At 38.7% G+C, this 21,838-nt stretch overlaps 1 protein-coding gene and 2 long non-coding RNA genes across 3 annotated transcripts; 1 reads left to right on the forward strand and 2 right to left on the reverse strand.

Moving 5' to 3' along the window:
- The first annotated feature begins 1,794 nt into the window (after window positions 1–1,794).
- Window positions 1,795–5,411, forward strand: LOC146507428 (uncharacterized). Its single transcript, XR_014877224.1, has 2 exons — window positions 1,795–2,813; window positions 4,830–5,411. It is a non-coding gene; the product is annotated as an uncharacterized LOC146507428 (long non-coding RNA).
- Window positions 4,185–7,077, reverse strand: LOC146507429 (uncharacterized). The gene is made up of 2 exons (XR_014877223.1): window positions 6,826–7,077; window positions 4,185–5,837 (listed from the first exon to the last, which is right to left on the reverse strand). It is a non-coding gene; the product is annotated as an uncharacterized LOC146507429 (long non-coding RNA).
- Window positions 7,078–9,083: 2,006 nt separating this feature from the next.
- Window positions 9,084–20,884, reverse strand: LOC146507430 (ectonucleoside triphosphate diphosphohydrolase 2-like). The gene is made up of 9 exons (XM_085180445.1): window positions 20,649–20,884; window positions 17,418–17,535; window positions 15,151–15,301; window positions 14,886–15,045; window positions 12,876–13,103; window positions 11,998–12,270; window positions 9,945–10,064; window positions 9,586–9,720; window positions 9,084–9,489 (listed from the first exon to the last, which is right to left on the reverse strand). The coding sequence occupies exons 1-9, from the start codon at window positions 20,763–20,765 to the stop codon at window positions 9,283–9,285; spliced, it is 1,509 nt and encodes a 502-aa protein (XP_085036571.1). The 5' UTR covers window positions 20,766–20,884; the 3' UTR covers window positions 9,084–9,282.
- Window positions 20,885–21,838: the final 954 nt, after the last annotated feature.

Genomic DNA, 21,838 nt, shown 5'->3' on the forward strand with positions numbered 1-21,838 from the left:
GTAGTGTTTTTAGTGATTTTCACAGCAGTGTTTCCAAGGCCGTGGACTCTCCCATTCCCTCAAACACTGCAAGCAGAATTCAAACGGCTGTCCATTTACTGCTGTGCACACTTTACAGAGGATCCATTCTCTCTTATCACAATGGATCTGCATTCGGGACACTACAGGGAGACCTCCCTTATGGGGATGCTGCTGACATATTCTATCTATACTATATCTATATTTAGCCTAATGGTAAGGAGAAATATTACTTTTTTCCACCGTCGAGATCCTTTGAGATCAAAGTGGATCAACAGCTATCACCAAATGAAGCACTATAAAAACTGCACAGGAAAAATATCCCTAACTTCACCTGTGATCACACAGTAGTTTTCTGTTGCAAAGGGAACAAAGAGAAAGACTTCACTGAGTGAAAAAGGATGAAGATACAAGCTGGTGATGATCCAGTGCACCTGTTCTCAGGACATGAAGAAAAACACAACAACAACAACAATCTTTATTTATAGAGCACATTTAAAAACCAGCGGTATACCAAAGTGCTTAACATAAGAGACAGAGAAGTAACACGAGTATTATGAGGCCTTAGCAAAGTATCAAATATACTCACAGGTCAATGCCACTAATACACAGGGGTATTATAAAATGCATATCAAAATAAAAACATAATAAAAGCACAAGCCATAAAAAAATATGTATAAGAAAAAAATAGAGTAAGTCTAAAAGTCAGGTGCGAGCATTAACAAGCAGGAAAGGTGAGATTAAACAAATAGGTTTTTAACCGTGATTTAAAAGATTGGATGGAATCAGACGCCCGGATCACAATCGGAAGGTTATTCCACAACTCTGGTGCAGCCAGGGCAAACGCCCGGTCACCTCTAGACTTCAGCCGAGATCTAGGCTGCACCAAGAGTAACTGAGTAGATGATCTTAATGCTCTGGCAGGAACATACGATTTAAGGAGTTCCTTAAGGTAGCTTGGTGCTGTGTTGTTGGTAATTTTAAACGTAAGCAGCAGTATTTTAAATTGGATGCCTGATCACCTTCTCCACAAAAACAAGGTGAGCTTAATGTTATGATTGATTTTAGCTTTTCAAGTTATGTATGTTACTTTCATAATAGTCACAGATTATACTGCAAATGCAGTGAATGCTGTTATGTGTATGATGACCAAAACCAAAACTCTCTAAAAAACTGTTATTTCTTGCTGGCTTTCAATGGAAGATTATACCCATCCATTCAACTGAATTTGTTTTGAAGTCTTTTTCTGCTTTGATTGAGCTTGAAAGTCAAAAACACCACCAACAAAAAACTTTTTAAAACTTCTTTTTGTTTCCTTTTTTCCTCTGAAGAAATCCTGAGCAGGAGGAACCAAACAGCTAAGAGCATCTTGACCACAGTGGGGGGATAAGGTGTGCACTGAGGATGATTTTGAAATATTAACTTTGTTGTCACTGCTAAGGAGTTTTGGACACAGAAGGAGTGTGTTTAAAATGTGTGCATCTTCAGTGGTGTTCAAGGAACCTGACATAATTGTTTTTGACATGTTTAAATATTTTGTGAGGTTCATCTCTGTCCTCTGTTGTGTGTGTAGGATATCTTACGGCTGAAGTCCGGCTGACTGTTGCTGGGAAGCTATTGGTGAACGACTCTGCATCTCTATCTGAATATGGGCTCAAACCCTCGTGTGTGGTGCAGATGGTGGTGAAGGTCCACAGAGGCTGACAGAGACCAGGAATATGATGCATCCAAAGGACAAAATGCATCATCTTTGCTAAGTGGAACTGAAAGTTTTCTTCTACACTTAAACATACAGCTCAATGAAGAATTAAATGTAAGAGACTGTATAACTTACTTGTCATAATAGTCTTACAGAGTAGGCTTTGAGATGGAAAGGATAGATGCAGCTTCAGTTACAGACATTTTCGGGGAAAGAACATTTTCCAATTCATCTTTGGAAATTTGAATATTGTGAAAAATGACTTGAAAAAACATGTTTTTAATAAGGCTCGGAGCTAAATGTGGAAAACGTTGCTATTAATTTCAGCATCTTTCTACGGTCGCTGGGAAGTGCAAATGGCAACAAATTAAAAAACCACAACAAAATCAAAACCTGCAACAAATTAAAAAAACCCGCAACAAATTAAAAAAACCCACAACAAATTACAATAACCCGCAACAAATTACAAAAACCCACAACAAATTACAAAAACCTGCAACAAATTACAAAAACCTGCAACAAATTACAAAAACCCACAACAAATTAAAAAAAAAACCCACAACAAATGAAAAAAACCCACAACAAATTACAAAAATCTGCAACAAATTACAAAAACCCACAACAAATTAAAAAAAAACCCACAACAAATTAAAAAACCCACAACAAATTAAAAATCCTTGACGGAAAGGGATTGTCTGAAATACCGGAAGTGACGCAACGATTAGCCTAATAGGGCTTTTGGGGCGTGATGTCATGAGAGGGGGCGTGGCCATGATTTTTGGTTGAGGCGTCATGTTTCTGGGCCAAACAAAGCGCTAGCGAAAGAGGAGCGAAAGTACACGGATAACACCAGCTATGGTTCATACTTGCTGTGCGGTCGGTTGTAAAGTTAGATCGCACGACCGGCAAGGGAATAAGGTTGAAAATGGTTTATCTTTTCATTCTTTCCCCACCTAGAAGCAACATGAGGCAGCTCTTGTATCGGATGCTACCAAAAGAAGGCGTCTAGTCTGGATAGCAGCTGTGAGACGAGCTGATATCCAGTTCTCTTCCATCTCCAAATATCTGTTGGTGTGCTCCAGACATTTTCATTCCGGTAAGTTATAGATATGTTCATATCACTCTTTATCCGGTCTTTAAGTCTGACGTCACTAGCCATGTCTGGGCTCAAACGCTGCTGCAGGTCCATAAATCACAGAGAATTGAAAAACTATCTAAAGTCTTTCATCTGTAATAAAATGATCAGCGTTCTGCTCTACCATGTGTAACAATTGAGTTTATCATCCAGGCAACCATGAAAGCAAAACGGAATTTATGACATTTAACAGAGTTAGAAATTAGCAGGAAGTTAGCTCGCTAGCTTCCATCTAAATGAGGGATTTTGGAAACAAATTCAAACGTACAGCTCTGCTATCACTTCCAACATAAATGAAGACAGAAAACTAAACAGCAGTGACGTTTTCTAGGGTTACTGAAGGTTGGCTAGCTGGTATATAACATGTGCTACGTGACCGCTAGCGACACAGCTATGTTAGCATAATATAAACAGGCTAACTTTTTTCCACTTGATAAAAGTTATCGTGAGGATTCTCGGTGGTCTGGAACAAATATAATCTCATGGCAGGTTGCTGTAAACGGACCAAACTTCAGCCAGGAGAACAACTGAGATAATTCATCCACAAGGATGAATAGGATTAGTCATTCATATACTGCTGCATGGGCTGGGCTGTAGCTACATCTTAAGGTTTTAAAAACTGAGCTTTCAAATGATTAGTGGTGATAAAAGCAGAGGGAGGCCAACAGTGATCACTGACTGCTTTTAGGAGCTTTTTGAGATTAAAGAGAAGACAATACAAAACATTAAACATGTTAACAACACAAAACCCATATTGAACGCAGACTACTTTAAAGTAGTCTGCGTTCAATATGGCTTTTGTGTTGGCCCTGAAGCGGAATTCGTCACGCCATCACTTAAAGACCAGATAGCCTATTAGTTTTATTTTCGATGCACTCTGAGGTCATATCAAATTAGAAAAAAAAACCGTTCTATTTATCGACTTGCTAATTGTGTGAAATTATTGCAGGCAAACCAACCTTATGAAATGGGTGAAACATCGTGACTGGGTTCCAGCGCTACACAAGGGACCTGCTTCAAACATACCACCATGCCAATCAGATTACTTAGATGTTAGTGAAACTGTTGGGAAGATAATGTGAACATTTATTTATACTGTATAATCTGCAGATTCTGATAGAAATCTGCAACTATCCTTTGAAGCACCGCTCCTCTCTAAAACAGCAATAAGGATCATTATTAGGCCATATGTAAATAACAAAATAACTTAAAGCAAAGTCTGAAACAAGTCTTTATATTAAGGGCCATCAGTCAAACAATACTGTTTGGTCTGGGTCTGAACAGAGCGTGTTGTGTGTGACGTCTGCTTTTGCGCATGCGGGCCACTTAGAGGGTTCACAAAGGAGCGCTTTTGCTGTCACATTTTATTTGTAGTGTGAACAAGCAGACACAAAAAAAATCAGATTTAAATATAAAAATCGGAATTGAGCATTAAGACCTGCAGTGTGAACGTAGTCATAGTGAGTTCAGTGCACTGATGTGACATTGTCCTGAAGGATTTAGTTATTCTCAATGGTTAAAGAAATTGCAATTATTTATTCATATTTATTATAAATAATCCTAATTATATATCTTGCTTCCATGTTTGTGTCCTGTGTCACAAAAAATGCATTTTTTACTATAGTACATTGATTAATGACCTGCAGAATCTCCTTATCATATTACGTGTCCATAATTGTCACCTAAAGTCAAACTTTATGCTTTCTCCATCTTGAAAGTGATGACATCCTTGCATTACATACTTTAGGTTCATTTTCTGAAGGCAGGTTTCTGAGAGAGAACAGGCAGATTTGGAATATAACATGCAACGTTCTATATAGATGGATACATAAAAAAATGAAAAATTACATGTATGTGCTAAGTTTCTAAATACTTTGTTACATTTATGATAAATGGATTTGAAAGTAGATAAAACACATTTATGTCAGCCTTGGCTCATTAGAGTCCTTGTCTTTAAATTAACTTTGTGTGTTTCAGGTACTGCACTCTCAAAGACTGAATGAACCAGCATTGCAGCCATGGGTCATTGTGAGCATCACAGGGAAGGTTGAAGCCGCCCACTGCACCTGTAAGGCCGGAGTCGTGGAGACCTGCAGCCATGTCACTGCTCTTCTGTTTAAAGTAGAAGCAGCAGTGTGGATCCGTGGCACAAGGACTGTTACAGATGAACCTGCATACTGGGTTTTGCTGGGTAATATGACCAAGATACAGCCAGAGGTTGGCCATAAGATAGACTTCTCCTCTTCAGCTGCCCAAAAACGGCTCTGGATCAAAACATAAACAGACCATCCATATTGAAAGGTAAAAGGAGCCGTCCCCAAAAACGAAGAATACCACCTGCTAATGTGGAGGAGTTGTCACTGCTATTGGATACTTTGCTGGAACACAGTAAAGCTGTGGGTTGTGGGAATGACCCATAATGTTTTATATATGGGTCTAGATTTATGCCTGAAGTGCACTGCCATGTAAAGAATTTGCATTTACTGAATATGTACTGACTGAGTACCACTGTTCAAAAGTTGAATAAAGAAACAAACTAATTTTTGCCTCTTTTTTAAATTTTTTTATTAAAACCACTTTATAGAACATCACATCAGACATCATTACAATGTAGAATCCATGTCATTTATAGTTTATAAAAGACAAAATGTTTACACAAAATCATGACAGCATTTACACGATATCACCCACTACTAACATTATTTACTATCAATTACTTCAATTTATCTTTTGAAAAATTACCGCTATCTATACAGCACAAGACTTAATATTTAACAGGAGCAAGTTTCATTTTTCCCTGGTTTTACTACCACACTGTTCACCAAAACGGCAGCAAACCTTCACCATCTTATCCAGAAGGGTCACCTCTTCACCCTCACATGGAAGAAGTAATCTGATTGGCATGGTGGTATGTTTGAAGCAGGTCCCTTGTGTAGCGCTGGAACCCAGTCACGATGTTTCACCCATTTCATAAGGTTGGTTTGCCTGCAATAATTTCACACAATTAGCAAGTCGATAAATAGAACGGTTTTTTTTTCTAATTTGATATGACCTCAGAGTGCATCGAAAATAAAACTAATAGGCTATCTGGTCTTTAAGTGATGGCGTGACGAATTCCGCTTCAGGGCCAACACAAAAGCCATATTGAACGCAGACTACTTTAAAGTAGTCTGCGTTCAATATGGGTTTTGTGTTGTTAACATGTTTAATGTTTTGTATTGTCTTCTCTTTAATCTCAAAAAGCTCCTAAAAGCAGTCAGTGATCACTGTTGGCCTCCCTCTGCTTTTATCACCACTAATCATTTGAAAGCTCAGTTTTTAAAACCTTAAGATGTAGCTACAGCCCAGCCCATGCAGCAGTATATGAATGACTAATCCTATTCATCCTTGTGGATGAATTATCTCAGTTGTTCTCCTGGCTGAAGTTTGGTCCGTTTACAGCAACCTGCCATGAGATTATATTTGTTCCAGACCACCGAGAATCCTCACGATAACTTTTATCAAGTGGAAAAAAGTTAGCCTGTTTATATTATGCTAACATAGCTGTGTCGCTAGCGGTCACGTAGCACATGTTATATACCAGCTAGCCAACCTTCAGTAACCCTAGAAAACGTCACCGCTGTTTAGTTTTCTGTCTTCATTTATGTTGGAAGTGATAGCAGAGCTGTACGTTTGAATTTGTTTCCAAAATCCCTCATTTAGATGGAAGCTAGCGAGCTAACTTCCTGCTAATTTCTAACTCTGTTAAATGTCATAAATTCCGTTTTGCTTTCATGGTTGCCTGGATGATAAACTCAATTGTTACACATGGTAGAGCAGAACGCTGATCATTTTATTACAGATGAAAGACTTTAGATAGTTTTTCAATTCTCTGTGATTTATGGACCTGCAGCAGCGTTTGAGCCCAGACATGGCTAGTGACGTCAGACTTAAAGACCGGATAAAGAGTGATATGAACATATCTATAACTTACCGGAATGAAAATGTCTGGAGCACACCAACAGATATTTGGAGATGGAAGAGAACTGGATATCAGCTCGTCTCACAGCTGCTATCCAGACTAGACGCCTTCTTTTGGTAGCATCCGATACAAGAGCTGCCTCATGTTGCTTCCAGGTGGGGAAAGAATGAAAAGATAAACCATTTTCAACCTTATTCCCTTGCCGGTCGTGCGATCTAACTTTACAACCGACCGCACAGCAAGTACGAACCATAGCTGGTGTTATTTTCGCTAGCGCTTTGTTTGGCCCAGAAACATGGCGCCTCAACCCAAAATCATGGCCACGCCCCCTTTCGTGACATCACGCCCCAAAAGCCCTATTAGGCTAATCGTTGCGTCACTTCCGGTATTTCAGACAATCCCTTTCCGTCAAGGATTTTTAATTTGTTGTGGGTTTTTGTAATTTGTTGTGGGTTTTTTGTAATTTGTTGTGGGTTTTTTTTTAAATTTTTTGTGGGTTTTTGTAATTTGTTGTGGGGTTTTTTAATTTGTTGCGGGTTTTTGTAATTTGTTGTGGGTTTTTTTTAATTTGTTGTGGGTTTTTGTAATTTGTTGCGGGTTTTTGTAATTTGTTGCAGATTTTTGTAATTTGTTGTGGGGGTTTTTAATTTGTTGCTGGTTTTTGTAATTTGTTGCGGGTTTTTGTAATTTGTTGCCGGTTTTTGTAATTTGTTGCCGGTTTTTTTTAATTTGTTGTGGGTTTTTTTAATTTGTTGTGGGGTTTTTTAATTTGTTGCGGGTTTTTGTAATTTGTTGTGGGTTTTTTGTAATTTGTTGTGGGTTTTTTTTTTAATTTTTTGTGGGTTTTTGTAATTTGTTGTGGGGTTTTTTAATTTGTTGCGGGTTTTTGTAATTTGTTGTGGGTTTTTTTTAATTTGTTGTGGGTTTTTGTAATTTGTTGCGGGTTTTTGTAATTTGTTGCAGATTTTTGTAATTTGTTGTGGGGGTTTTTAATTTGTTGCTGGTTTTTGTAATTTGTTGCGGGTTTTTGTAATTTGTTGCCGGTTTTTGTAATTTGTTGCCGGTTTTGTAATTTGTTGCGGGTTTTTTTTAATTTGTTGTGGGGTTTTTTAATTTGTTGTGGGTTTTTTTAATTTGTTGCGGGTTTTTGTAATTTGTTGCGGGTTTTTGTAATTTGTTGTGGGTTTTTGTAATTTGTTGTGGGTTTTTGTAATTTGTTGCGGGTTTTGATTTTTTTGTGGTTTTTTTAATTTGTTGCGATTTGCACTTCCCAGCCACCGTACTCATCCAAGTGACTTCTTCAGTCTCAGCTGACTGCAGGTTTCCCCAATCTTATAAACAGTACATTTGCATAATGACTGAAACCAGCCCACTGAAGGAACAATGGGCTGTGAGGTCAGTTCCTTAATCATAATTATGCAAATTCTCATCAGTGGTCTTTGATCAGTGGGTTTTGGTCAGTGGTTGTTGATCAATGGTCATGAGAATTTGCACGTACAAAACACAACAGAAGTGCTCCAGGATGCTAGGGCGCAGTGTTGAGCTTTTGTTACCTAGTGGCTACACAAGCTAGCAAGTACCAACGACCAGATTTGGTGTGTGGTAGTAACAGGTAAATGAACATTTTTTTAAAATTATTTGAATATATATGAGTGCCTGTGTATAAATACACAAACAATACACACATGCTTTCAATTGTGTAATTTAAGTGATCTAGGTAGCTTTGTTTTGGAAGTTCAGTTAACGCTAGAAATGTGCTTTTGAGTTTGTACATGTTTTGTCTCTAGGGGCCACCGTATATATTTTTATATAAACATATATAAATAAAACCACTTTTTTTTTACATTAGTAATTCCTTTTGTGCATAATTTTATATTGTTGTTAATAATAAATTAATTAAAGCAACAAAACAACCTGAAGAGCCAGTTGGGAGCCGAAAGAGCCGGTTCTCTAAAAAGAGCTGGAAATCCCATCACTGCTTCAAAAGCCTTCAGTTCGGCACATGGCTATTTTGAAAGACACATTAGCTGTTAGTGGTGTCTTAGAGTATGTATGCCACAGTTCTATATTGAACCTTAAGTTGTCCCTGATTTGTTCAGAGGTATGAGTGTGTGATAGAAAATGCATTCATAGACTGCCTGAATGTGTGTGTGAATGTGTACTATAGCTTGTAGTAAAAGCTACTTTCAGTGCTCATTCAAACTAGAAAAGTGCTAAATAATGACAAGTTAATCACAAGTGGTTTTGTATTGCACACTGAGTCTGAAACATTTAAAAAAGGATCCCATTTATTTTGGATTTTGTGCACACTGACATGAGTAAGCTGAACATTTACTGAAATTTGTGAATCTAAAGCAAAACTTGTATAGGGCAAGCATCATTTAAGAATGATTTTTGCTACATAATATAAAAAGCCAAAATTAAAACGGTGTTTACTGAAGGCTTTTTGCCTGAGAGAAATTTACTCTCTCAAACCATTCCTTCATTAGCTTTTGTTTTTCTGTAGACAAAGAGAAAGTATCCCAGTGCAAAGAAGATGAGGATGATGGAGAGGAAGAGGATGCCTTTCCAGGGCCCTATGGGCAGGGCCTTCATCGCTACAGGATTTTCGGCTGGAACTAGATTGGTCAGGTTTAGCATGTAACCCAAAGCCCAGCCTACAGATGCTCCTCCGGCCTACAGAAACACAAGAAGAGGTGCAGTGATATTACATCATATTGTGGATTCTATCAGTTTCCAAATTCCAGCAAATAATTTCGTTTCACCTCTCACCTTTTTTTCAAAAGAAATAGAAGGAAGGGAAACCTCGTTAAAATGGTAGCCCTGTGTTAGGAGCACCTGGACGAAATTGGAGACGGCGCAGACATTCTTCATGTATCTCTTATCCTGCTTTGTCCTATTCGTCATCTATACGTGAAAATACAGTGTGTCAAGCTGGAAATATACAACAAACATCAAGCACTCATAAAAAACGAGTGTAGAAACAGAGATATTGATAGATATATAACAGATAATATATGTAGGTATATGTCGACAGTGACTTCAGAGCCTTCAAGTAACATGGTGAAGAATTGGTGGCTTGTTTGCTGGATTTACAAATCAACACGTCTCAAAGTCTTTATGGACAGCACCTCAGAGATGCTCATGCTGCAGACGCGCCGGACAGCCTCTGCGGTTCGATTAGGAGACGTCATATCCATGTTGGTGAGGGTAGAGATGTATTTGTGAGTGAAGTAGAAAGCAGAGAATGCCTGTGGAGAAGAAAGAATAGTGCAATGGATATCAGAAAGCAAAAATTAGTGCTCTTTCAGTGAAGAGCATACTGCACTATTATTGACCTGGAACTGAGGAAATACTGACTAGAACACTGATTTCTGCTGCTTTGTCAAGATTAAAAACCTGGCCATTCCCAAAGTCATGATTGCTGCGGCAAAAAAAACAACAACACAAAAATCTCATAGGGCACACTAAATCTCAAGTCTTCACCCTAATCCAGGAGAAAGTGATGTATTTCCTTGAATAAAATGCATTAAAAAACATAAGGAATACAGGCTGTTGGCTATTAATTGTTAATGCTATCCAGTCATATGCATAAATCAGTATTAAGGCCAACGTGGGACCGAGCCAACCACCAGGGCACAAACTTCAAAACAAGAGCCATGTATTTAGGTCAGAGTAATAAGCCATATTGCAAACTAATCAAACTAATTTCATATAGATAAATACATTAAATATTTAATTGTATATGCTTGTGAGTAATTTCAGATTTATCTTCTGTTATCGCTGCAGTGCACCTGCAGTACCTTCATCGTCCACCAGTGGGCCCACATGTCACTGATAAAAGAGGTGTTGTATCTGAACTTTTTTTTATTGTCATTGTACAGTTTCTTGCACATCGAAATTAGGTAGCAAGACCACAAAGTGCAAAAGTCTATTTTTTAAAAAGTAAAGAAAACAATATACAAATAAGAATATATATCTAACTAGTATATAATATTCTCACTCTATATATATACATGGTGTATGAGTCACAGAAACATTGTGGGTGTGTGTACAAGGGCAGTAATATGATATATAGATAAGGGTGGAAGGGAGGTCATTGGTCATTTAGGATGGGGGTGGTAATTGCACATCTGCCAGAATATTGCACAAAGACCAAAATATTGCACATGGAATAGAGGCAACATAGACAATAGCAGCGACAGAGTGACTGATATGTAATAAAGTGAATGCCGGATTCCTGTGATTTTATCCAAATGTTTTCTTGAAACTTTCCAGCTCTTTAAGTCTTGTATGCTTGTCTGTATAACTGTTTATGTGCGAGTAAGTCTCTTAGGCAGAAATCGCAGAAAGTGTGCATAATGGAATAAATATCTACCAGAGAGCTCTCATACACGTGACGATTTTGGTGTAGAACATCTGGAAAGCTGTTCAAACATCTGTTCAAACTGTGTCCACATAGGAAGCAATTCACTCGTTCCATATCTTTAAAGTTGGTGGCTGTTCGCTAATGAACATTCCAGGGTCTGGTTGCATAGCTGTTTGATGCAATTACTACCATACTACCACTGACTCTCTCCTTCTTTTCTGTTTGTGTGTGTCTGTCTGTGGGCATGTTTTCTGTTGACAGTGTGTTTGCCATTGGACAGCCTGTATTATCTCTGTCTCTTAACCTCAGATTCAAAGATAGCAATTTGACTTTAACAATCTGTAAATAAACCTGTTGAATGTTTTAACAGTGCTTTGTGAAGGTGTTTGGATGGAGGTTTCCAGGGGATCATTGAGATTATAGATGAAAAAAGAAAAGAGGCAGGGCACATGCTGGATAGGTTGCCACTCCATCAGAGGAGGAAGCTGTTCAGCATCACATTCATACTAACAGCAGGTTAAGATATCTCAATTAACCTACCATGCATAGGTTTTAACTGATCACTCAGAAAACATGCACACAAAAACCCAGCTGACCTACAGCTTCTTTTCTATGAATTATGAATGCTAATAATTGTGCGGGAAAAAACAGTAGAATTATAACGTAAGAAGTAAAAAAACCTCACTGTAATCAATACAATGAGCAATCCAAGAAGAACGAATTAAAAATGATACCCAAAATTGAGTCTACGTTATGCTTCTATGCTTTTTTGCCTCAATATAGGATATTTTAGACAACATCTAAAAGCCTCTCACCATGAATCTTCCTCTCAAGCTGGGCTGAAAGACTCCATTAAAGGAGCACTTGGAGTATTCGCAATTCTCAAAGGAGAATATCTTATTCACATTCTCTAAGCAGGTTTGGTAGTCCCCTGTGCCCACAACGTTTACATTCATTTCCAGGTCAATCTTGTCTGGTTTGGGGTCCACAGTGCACGGAGAATCAAAGACGTCCTTCCCCAGGATGACAGATTCGCTGAACTGTTTTGGATAGCAGGGGTGGGACACTGTGCTGTTTGGATAGTTATCCTTAAAGTTAGAAGATTAAAATTTTATTAGAAAACATTTTTTTATATTTTTCTTTACAAAGATCATTTCACCATATTGAAGGAATAAAAGCCATCCATAACACAGACACCGCATTGTTCTAAGCTTCCTTGTAGCAACAACTCTGATTTTCCTAAAACTGGTACAGACTGGTTATTTAATTTGGTTAACGAGCTAGCAGTTCTCTTGTCCAATCTTTATGGCAAGCTTTCATCTCTCTCTTAGCAAGAATGTAACAATAGAAGAAAAAAAAGAAAGAAAAAAAGAGAGAAAAAAAGGGAAAAAAAAGAAAAAAAAGAGAAAAAAAAGAAAAAAAAAGAGAAAAAAAAGAGAAAAAAAGAAAGAAAGAAAGTAAAAAAGTAACAATACGATCCCAAAATGCAACAAATGTGAACTTAATCCATTTAGTAAGCTTAATGGAGATGTGTTTCAAACATCCTTATTGCTTAGCAGGACTGCAGCAAGACAATAAAATGTTTACATATGCTGTTTTATATGGTCTTGCTATCTGAACTTCTCAGTTGTTGAGAAGATACAGAATCATTATAACAAACAGGGATTTGGTCTTTTAACTTGTTGAACAGTACCTTAATGAGATGAGCCAGCAGTTTCCTTAAATACTGGTCTTGGCCGTAACACAGGAAGCTCTGGGTGTATAGTCTGTAGGTTTCTCCAAAAAGCTTCAACTCCATTGTGTTACTTTCATTCTCCACCTTTTCAGAGGTTTCAAAAGTAATCTGAGTAGATGCTCCTCCTAAATCCAAAGCTCCAATTGTCTCTCTGCCTGGATTCATCCAGTGACCTACAAAACCATACTGGGTAATAACAAAGGACACCACAGTGGAATTAGAATCACTTAGAATCAACCAATAACATTCAATGAAAACGTTTAGAGAAAAATGAGCAAAGCACTCAAATGCTCTAAAACTGTAAGATCTAAAATATCTGTTTGGCTTCACTTGTAAATGGAAAAGAGGCCACATCCCCACCTAAACATGCAACTCATGCATCATAAAATACCTACATGTAATTTTCAACTGGGACGCTTCCAGCACTTGGCATCTTCATGCACACCAGTCAATCCATCACATTTCTAACACGGTGCTTAATTAAAAATGTTAACTAGATCCTGAACTCAGTTTTCATTATGTTGTTAATAATACTCACTGTAAGTAAGTTAACAGTCACAAACAAGATACTCAGCTAACTACAAGTAAAATTATTAGTTAATAAGTCAGTTTAACTAATAAATATCTAACTTGGAAAATAGGTGAAGCGATTTACTGAAACATATACAGGCTAAAACAAACAAGTCTAACAGGCTTGAGCATGAATACTCAGGACGACTATCTTTAATCATCAGTACAGCCTGAAATCTCTTAGGAGAGCTCTAATTTCTGTAAGTAGCCTTCAGGAATAGGACAATAGACAATAAAACAATAAAAGGACAATAAAAGGACACTATAAAAACTCTTCTTTAGGTGATGGCTGTTATTTGTCCCTTTCTAGAAATTTCAACTTTTGATTGCTTACTCCATCAGACCTGTTGCCCCTATTTTTCATTGCAGATCTTGTGCAATGTGACACACCTCATCTTTTTCCCTGTTACCCTTCTTTAAGAATGGCTTGTGATGGCTTTGTATTTCTTTTTTGCAAATGTAATTTTTATTAGCTTTAGTTAGTATTGAAAACAATACAGTAAAGAAAATTACAAACAAACAAACAAACAGTCTGGAGTTTACATTTCTTTTTCCACACGCAAATCTCTTTTTATGTCGTGTTTTTGGTGCCACTTAAAAATGTTTTCCACTTCCTCCATTGTCTGTCATACTTACAGCCCATCAGTCTAATATAGAAAGTAATTTCTGAGATACCTTCTACAATCCTAATCCAATCTTGTTGAGTGGGAGGGTCTGGGTGTAACCAGTTCTTTGTGATTGCTTTCTTTGTTGTGGCTAGAATTATATTTACTAGATACATGTCCTCCTTTTATACCAGTTCCTTTATGTTTCCAGTCACTTGACTGGTGTTTGGGAGTGCATAACCCAGAATATTATCCATGGTCATTTTACGGTCTTCCCAATACTTTTTATTTTTATGCACTTCCAAAATATATGTGGGTAATCAGCTTCTGTTTCTCCACACAGTCTCCAACATTTATTTATTCATGCTATCTAATCAGCACCTTGACATGCCACACCTGTGAGGTGGGATGGATTATCTCTCACTAACACAGATTTAGACAGATTTGTGAACAATATTTGACAGTCATGGGTCATTTGTGTTTGTAGAAAATGTTTCAGATCTTTAAGTTCAGCTCATGGAAAAATGGGAGAAAAATCAAAACAGATATGGGCTATGTCCAAAACAAATAATAACAATAACAATAAAAACATCTATGTGATTATAAATTAATGTTTTAATCAGAAGCTAAGTTAAGTTTATGTTTAAAGACATTGACCCTTTCAGTTCTAGTCATATCCTAAAAAAACAAAACCGTTCATGTTTCATGAGTTTGTGAGGCAGTGCACGCTGCTATCCAGCTGCCTCGCATGCTAACAGAAAAAGCAGAAATTCATCAGAGAGACAGCACTTACCTTGACAAAGTTTTCCAGTAAGTAGTTAACAGTGACCCAGCCAAATACCCCTTCTGCCTGCCCGCTCAGAATGATTGACTCTTTGAATTTGAAAGGGTAGGACTGGAGTTTGTTTTCCACTTCCTTCATTACACGCCGCGACTTTGAGGCATTGGTGATGCTATCAATACATTGGTTAAATGAAGCAATTGTAAGACTTTCTGAATTCATTTCAGTACAGATATTAATCACTGATGGAGTTTGTGGTGAATTATTAACCACTAACCTCAGCAGCCTCATGCCTGCAGTCGCTCCCAAACAGAGCGGAGTTTGATGGTGTCTGAATTTGGGGATATGCGTCAAAGCTTGTTCCAAGCACTTCTCGAGACTCTTTGCAGCACCACTAGGGTTGTCGGCATAGCTTGATATCCCACCACCTGGACAAGAAGAAAAAGGAACTCTAATTGTTTAAGAACCTGATCCAAGGCTGCATTTTCTGTCTTGGAGTCATCCACTGGTGTTTCTAAGGAAACATTGATAACAAGGTCAATAAAAGGGGAACAGCTGGTACTTACTAAGCTAGCAAAGAATGTCTGGTGAGGAAGTGGACCACTTAAGTCTTACACAACACAATTTGAGTATCCTTAACAGCACTGGATATTTTTCTACAGGGTGAAATTGTGGAAGTGAAAGTGAGAGTGTCCTCACCAGTGGAAGCTTCTGGGGTTAAATGGTCAGTTCTGGAGGCTTGCAAACATTTTCCACTTAACACCAGCAACATTTCTATAAATAGTTTTGGTATTGCTTAGCAATAATTTGAGAAATATTTGTGATCCGTTACATATTCCATATGTAAGGGTATGACCCCCCCATGTTGTGGCGACACTCTGGCTAACCCGGCCATGCCCCACAGCTCAAGTATAAAACAGGTGTGCAGATGTGAAACTGGAGATTGAGTTTTGAGTGCCCTCCCGTTGAGCCTCTGGAGAACACTGAGATAAAGTGGCTATCACTTAAAAACCTCCCTGATAAAATCTGCCAAAAGAGTTGGTGAACTCCAGCCACTATCGGTCCACAGTGAGTGTTGCAGGTGATTCCCGGATGGGAAGGGGGTGGAAGCTCCCCTTCCCTCGGTTGTGCGGGCCCACTTGGCCCATGGGGTGGTCACCTCTTGGGTCATGTGCGGCGGCAGCATGGTCCTCAGCTACCACCTTTACGCAGTTTTATCGCTTGGACGTGGCAGCCAGCCTGTGTTTTGGGTGCTGGGTGCCCATCAGCTGTAGCCGTTGTTCCTTGGTCAGCCTAGCAACTTGAGGGCTGACCATGAGTGGCTGCTCAGTTGCGATCCTTGCGTCTTGCAGGACTCGCTCAGGTAAGTCTTGCATCTGGCAGACTGAAGCCTCTGCCTGGCTCGGCCTTTGCGTCTGGCGTGGCCTTGACTGGGGTGGCATGTATATATGTACATTTGAAAACTGTTCTTTTGGTACACTTTCTGGGTTTTCGGCTGCGCTGTCTCCTTGCGGGGTGTCTTTAAGAGTTACCCCATACATATGGAATATGTAACGGAGTGGAGAGATAGTTTCTCACTCAGTGAACCAAGGTTACAATGTAACCGTACGTATGAGAGAGGCCTGATAGCTGAAGGCTCTGCCTCTCATTATACTTTTAGAAACTAACAGTTAGATTTCATTCTGAGCAGTGGCGGTCCTAGCCTGTTTGGCGCCCTGGAAGAACACTCCCTCTAGTGCTAGCATGTGCTCTATTTGGAAGCAGCCGGCCCCCTCCCCTGTCGACAGGTTGTGTGTGAGACTTTAAATCATCAAACTGTAAATTATACATTTTAAATTGTTATTGATCCCTTTACCCCGAGTCCTAAAGTGTATATTTATTTTCTTACTCTTCTTATATATATTGTTTGTTTACTTGCGCTGCTGTAACTGGAGCCTCGTCGTCTCGTTTCTATAAACTGGACCGTATGTAGCGGAGATGACAATAAAGTTTACTTTGACTTCAGCAGTGAGCAGGTGCACCGAGGGCTCTCACGCACACTTTTCGTGTATAGATTTGAGAAAAAACATCGGTGCAAATTATAAGTCTGTATCATAATGTCTGGTGTGTTCGTGTTTTTTGGTTTGTTTTTATTTTGTTTTATTTTGCGAGTTGGTTATTAGATGCTGCTCCAGCCGGTCAGAGAATCCCCCGCCTCCCCGCCCTCTCCTCCCTGTGCCGCAAGCAGCAGGCGCACCTCGCAAACGGAGGGCGCCCTTACTCCCAGCAAATGGGCGATAGAAAACCGATCGGTGCCTGTGACATTCCCAATATGCACTGGCATGACGGCAGCATGAGAACGAGCAACTATTTTTATTTTTATTTTTTGCCGATACCCGCGATGCCGCCCCCCACCACGATGCTGCCCTGGGCAACCGCCCGTGTCGCCCTTATCTGATTCTGAGTATATGCTGTTGCCCACATCTACCACTCAAACCACGAGTTAAAGTAATGCTTGAGTTCTCATTTGATCAACTTTGTCTTGAACAATGCAAATGAACTCACCTTCTACATGACACTCATCGTGCTGGGTAACGATGCCGGTATTGTTCTGCTTGTCAGCCGGCCATTTGTAGATATACATGGAGGTGTGGGATGAGCCTGCATCCAGAACGATTCCATACTAAAAGAGACAGATATACAGTAGAGTAGGTGACCACAGGCCTCCCAACTTCAGGGTATTTGTAAGCTATCTCTGTGACCCTCTAATGACTCAACAATCACCCATCTGCTCTTCCAATATACAGATGAATCACAGATATATCACAATTACACATATATCATAAATATATATATAATGCTCTAAAGTTTTAGTCAATAACAGCTTCTGATAGGATAGAACATACTGCACAGAAAACTGCATAATGCATATGTCCTAAATCTTAATGTGTGTTAAGTGAGGTTGAGATCTGGTGACTGTGAAGGTAACAGCATAATTCACATTATTTATATCCTCATGAAATCACTCAGTGTCCTGGGAATGGAGGATTTAGCATCTAAAATAGACGAATCTTATTAGGATAAAATATTTGATCAAACAATAAACATGATCACCCAGAATAAGTTTGTATTGAACTACAGACACTCTTCCCTGAAGACAAGTGTCTCCTCTCATATCGCCCAACTTTGGTTTGTTATTGGTCAATAACCGTGGTGCAGTGATTGGATCACACAATCAAGAAATGTTTTTTTCAGAATATGTAAATAATCAATTAAGGGAAAAAATGGAAATACAAGGAAAATATAAACAGAAAAGGAAAAAAGGAACAAAACAATTACAGTGCAAGTACAAAACAATGTAACATTTTAATGTTACACTCGATTAGTACAATTAAATATATTTTTAATGATTATTAAAAAAACAAACAAAACTTTATTACTATCCCAGAGGTTGATTCTGTTCATCTGCACGTTTTCAATGTCACTGGGATGAGTAACAAAACGTTTCTCCCATTGAAGATGCTACACCTAGATGAACAGAATAAACCTTTACTTACCTGGATGATTGAGCATCAAGACAGTTTATTTCTATCTTTGTTTTTTTTTTTACAAACATTTTGTTGTTGTTGTTTTTGTTTTGTTTTGTTTATAGAGTTGGGTTAATTGGAAACACTAAATTTCCCGTAGGATGGATGGATGGATTTTTTGTTGATTTTTTTGTTTCTTAAATATTTCTTTATCTTTAGTGTGTAATTTTTTATTAGCATTATTTGTAGATATATAACAGCATAAATATTACATGTCATTTAAAATTGTGTTCATTTCTAATTGAATCGATACATTGTTGTCTCATCTAATTTTGCAGTTGTGCAGTAGCTTAAGAATTAGTGGCCTAATGCGTGTATGGTCTGTATTCTCAACGTCTGCAAGCATAGCCATTTCACACTTTGGAGAGGCAAAGCATGAATTGTGGTAGCTCATGTGGTGGAGCAGTAGCTTGTGTGAGTGGGTAAATGAGGCAAGTTGTGTTAAGTTGTTTGAGTGCTCAGAGTAGAAAAGCACTGTAAGAACCAGAACCAGTCCATTTCTCATTTACACAGTGGACTGGTGTGTCTATTACATGCTTTGCATGATATTGAGTTGATACTGCTGCAAATTGCAACTTTTTTGTGCACTAACCTACTCATTTTGATAGTTGCAACAACTCCAATGTGCGAAGGTTGTCTTATTTTCCACTTACTGAACTTTAAGTGAAGTTTTTACAGGATGTGGTTAAAACCTATAACATAGCAAGTTTGCAACAGTTGCTATTTTTGTGCAGATTTACTGCTTCTTTTTTAGCGATACATTGTAGGTTTTTTCTCATGTATGTGTACTCTTTGAAGTGACCAAATCAAAGCAGACTTGTTTCACGAGACTTATTTCTAAATACCTATTGTGTGGTGCCCTTTAAAAGATTTCAAATAGTCTGTGAGATGAACAAAATGAAAAGCCCACAGGAAATTAGCACAGAATAACTATCAAATAAAACAAACCACTTCTTTTATGTCACAGTCTTTGTCTTGACTCGTTCAGGGTATTCTGTGTCACTTCCTCTTGCAAACCATTGTCAGGAAATGCATTCAGAGCTGGATGTTAAATTACGAGCGTTTAGCTCAGATGTAGACAAGCACTGAGCAGTTTTAAATGAGCTCGTGCAAAGACTCTCTCCCTGTCAGTATACCAACACACATCCCACAAACATCTGGCAGTTTCAATACCTGTTGGCCTAGTTTGGCCTATCATACAAAGTTGTTGCTCTAAGAACTACAGTTGACAACACACACAAGCTAAAGTAAATTTCTGAAAGGTATCAAACGCAGAGACAGGCTTTTAGGATCCTAATTTTTTCTACACGTAGTGTAAACTCTGTGGTATAATTTACATAAAGTATTAAAATAAAGATCTTCTGTATTTCCTTACTTGGACTGATACATGATGATGGCAGAAAACGTAGTAAATGGTAAATGGCCTGTATTTGTATAGGGCTTTTACTATTCCCCCCTAGGGACCCCAAAGCGCTTTACACACCCAGTCATCCACCCATTCACACACTGGTGGAGGCAGCTACAGTTGTAGCCACAGCTGCCCTGGGGCAGACTGACAGAAGCGAGGCTGCCATATCGCGCCATCGGCCCTTCTGACCACCACCAGTAGGCAACGGGTGAAGAGTCTTGCCCAAGGACACAATGACCGAGACTGTCCGAGCCGGGGCTCGAACCGGCAACCTTCCGATTACGATAGTATGTTTAGATTTCTTGTACTTTCAGTCACACCGTTGCGCAGAGCCTTCTAAAATGAAAATCTGACATTTTTCAAACTAATATTAAAATCTGGCTTAGCTGTGTACACAAATTTAACTTCTAATGCATTTCTAATGCACACATTACCAAAATCCTGACCTAGATTTGGAACGGTGTTCTGCGCCTCTATGAAATTGTATCTCAAATGTGTATGTCTGCTGAGATACTCTATCTTATTATTATATTATTTTAACTTAAAGGCCTTTAATCTTAATCAAATCTTTTATTTCGAACAAAAGATTCTAACTTCCGTAATACGTAATACATAATAACTCAAATAGTTTGTGATAATAGTGATAATGATTTCATATATATATATATATATATATATATATATATATATATATATATAGAGAGAGAGAGATAGATAGATAGATAGATAGATAGATATATAGATATATATATAGATATATACACACACACATATATATATATCGTCTAGAATAATATTTACCATGTTTTCTGGAGGCAGCTCCATCTCTTTAGCTGGAAGGACCAGCAACAGAATCCCCGCAACTGCCACGGCGATTAGCACAACCGCCGGTACGGTTTGGGAGCACCGGAGACCCATGCTGAACTCTGCTGCTTGTGTTTGCCGCCAACAGTTCCGCGTAAAGGCGCATTAAATAGCTATGGCTTTCGTGTGAGCTCCTGGCGTGTTGCGCGCATGTTACGGAGTCCCGCTTCCTCTAACTTGTGCCCACACGGGCAGACAGACGTGGTTGAAACACTGTGTATAGAATATGAGCTTCATTCATGGGAAGCACACGACAAATGCTTCATAGGGTAGTTTACAGCCTTATCCCGGGCGCTCGAGCACCCCCAAATTTTACATATAGCGCATTTTAGTATTATTTTCTGAATTTGTCTTCAAATTTAATATTTCTGTAACTTTTCTATTGATAGAATGAAAACAGGTGTTATGTCCAGTGTTGTTGATGTCCTCAGGTTACAGTCTCTCACACGCAGGCTGGTTGTTACAAGACTTTGTTGCTGCAGCAGAGAACAGATGCAGAGATGCGTGATGCAGTTTCAAACACGCTTTAACTTAATTAAAGCGCATGTTCAAACTATTCTGATAATGCGGGAATGTTGCTGTGACTTCTAGTGTGTGCTTGTTTTATTTGTTCTCTAAATATCGTCAGAAACATTAGGCAGTGTAGCTTAAATCACCAGAGATTATTAGCTAACTTTAACCTACTGATCCGCTACTCTGCTCGGATATCGAGAGTTTCCAGCCATGGAACTGATGTAATCATTTTAGTTTGTTAAGTACATTCAGTGTTTGTTTACAGTACAGCTCCAGATCCGGGTGACAGCAGGTCAACTTACGTCACCTGTGCAGCTGCAGCCTGTTTTCAGTTTACATCACAGAAATTTGTCTCCTTCAGAAATTTTCTGATGACACGGCCATTATTGGAAGTGTGGATTGGTCGCTTTGTGAGGTGGTTTGAGGTGAACCACCTGCAGCTAAATGTGGCCAAAACAAAGGAGCTGTGGAAATCTGTCAGCACGAGTCTTCAGGCTTAAACTATAATAAATAAATGTGAAAAACACAGAACAGGGAGCAGCTATCCAAGACACTTATGGATGCATGAACTGGGATGTGAAATTCCTGTCCCTTGGAGAAACTTCAGAGAGCCA

Source organism: Neolamprologus multifasciatus, chromosome 12 (genome assembly GCF_963576455.1).
Source record: "Neolamprologus multifasciatus chromosome 12, fNeoMul1.2, whole genome shotgun sequence".
Lineage (NCBI taxonomy): Eukaryota > Metazoa > Chordata > Actinopteri > Cichliformes > Cichlidae > Neolamprologus > Neolamprologus multifasciatus.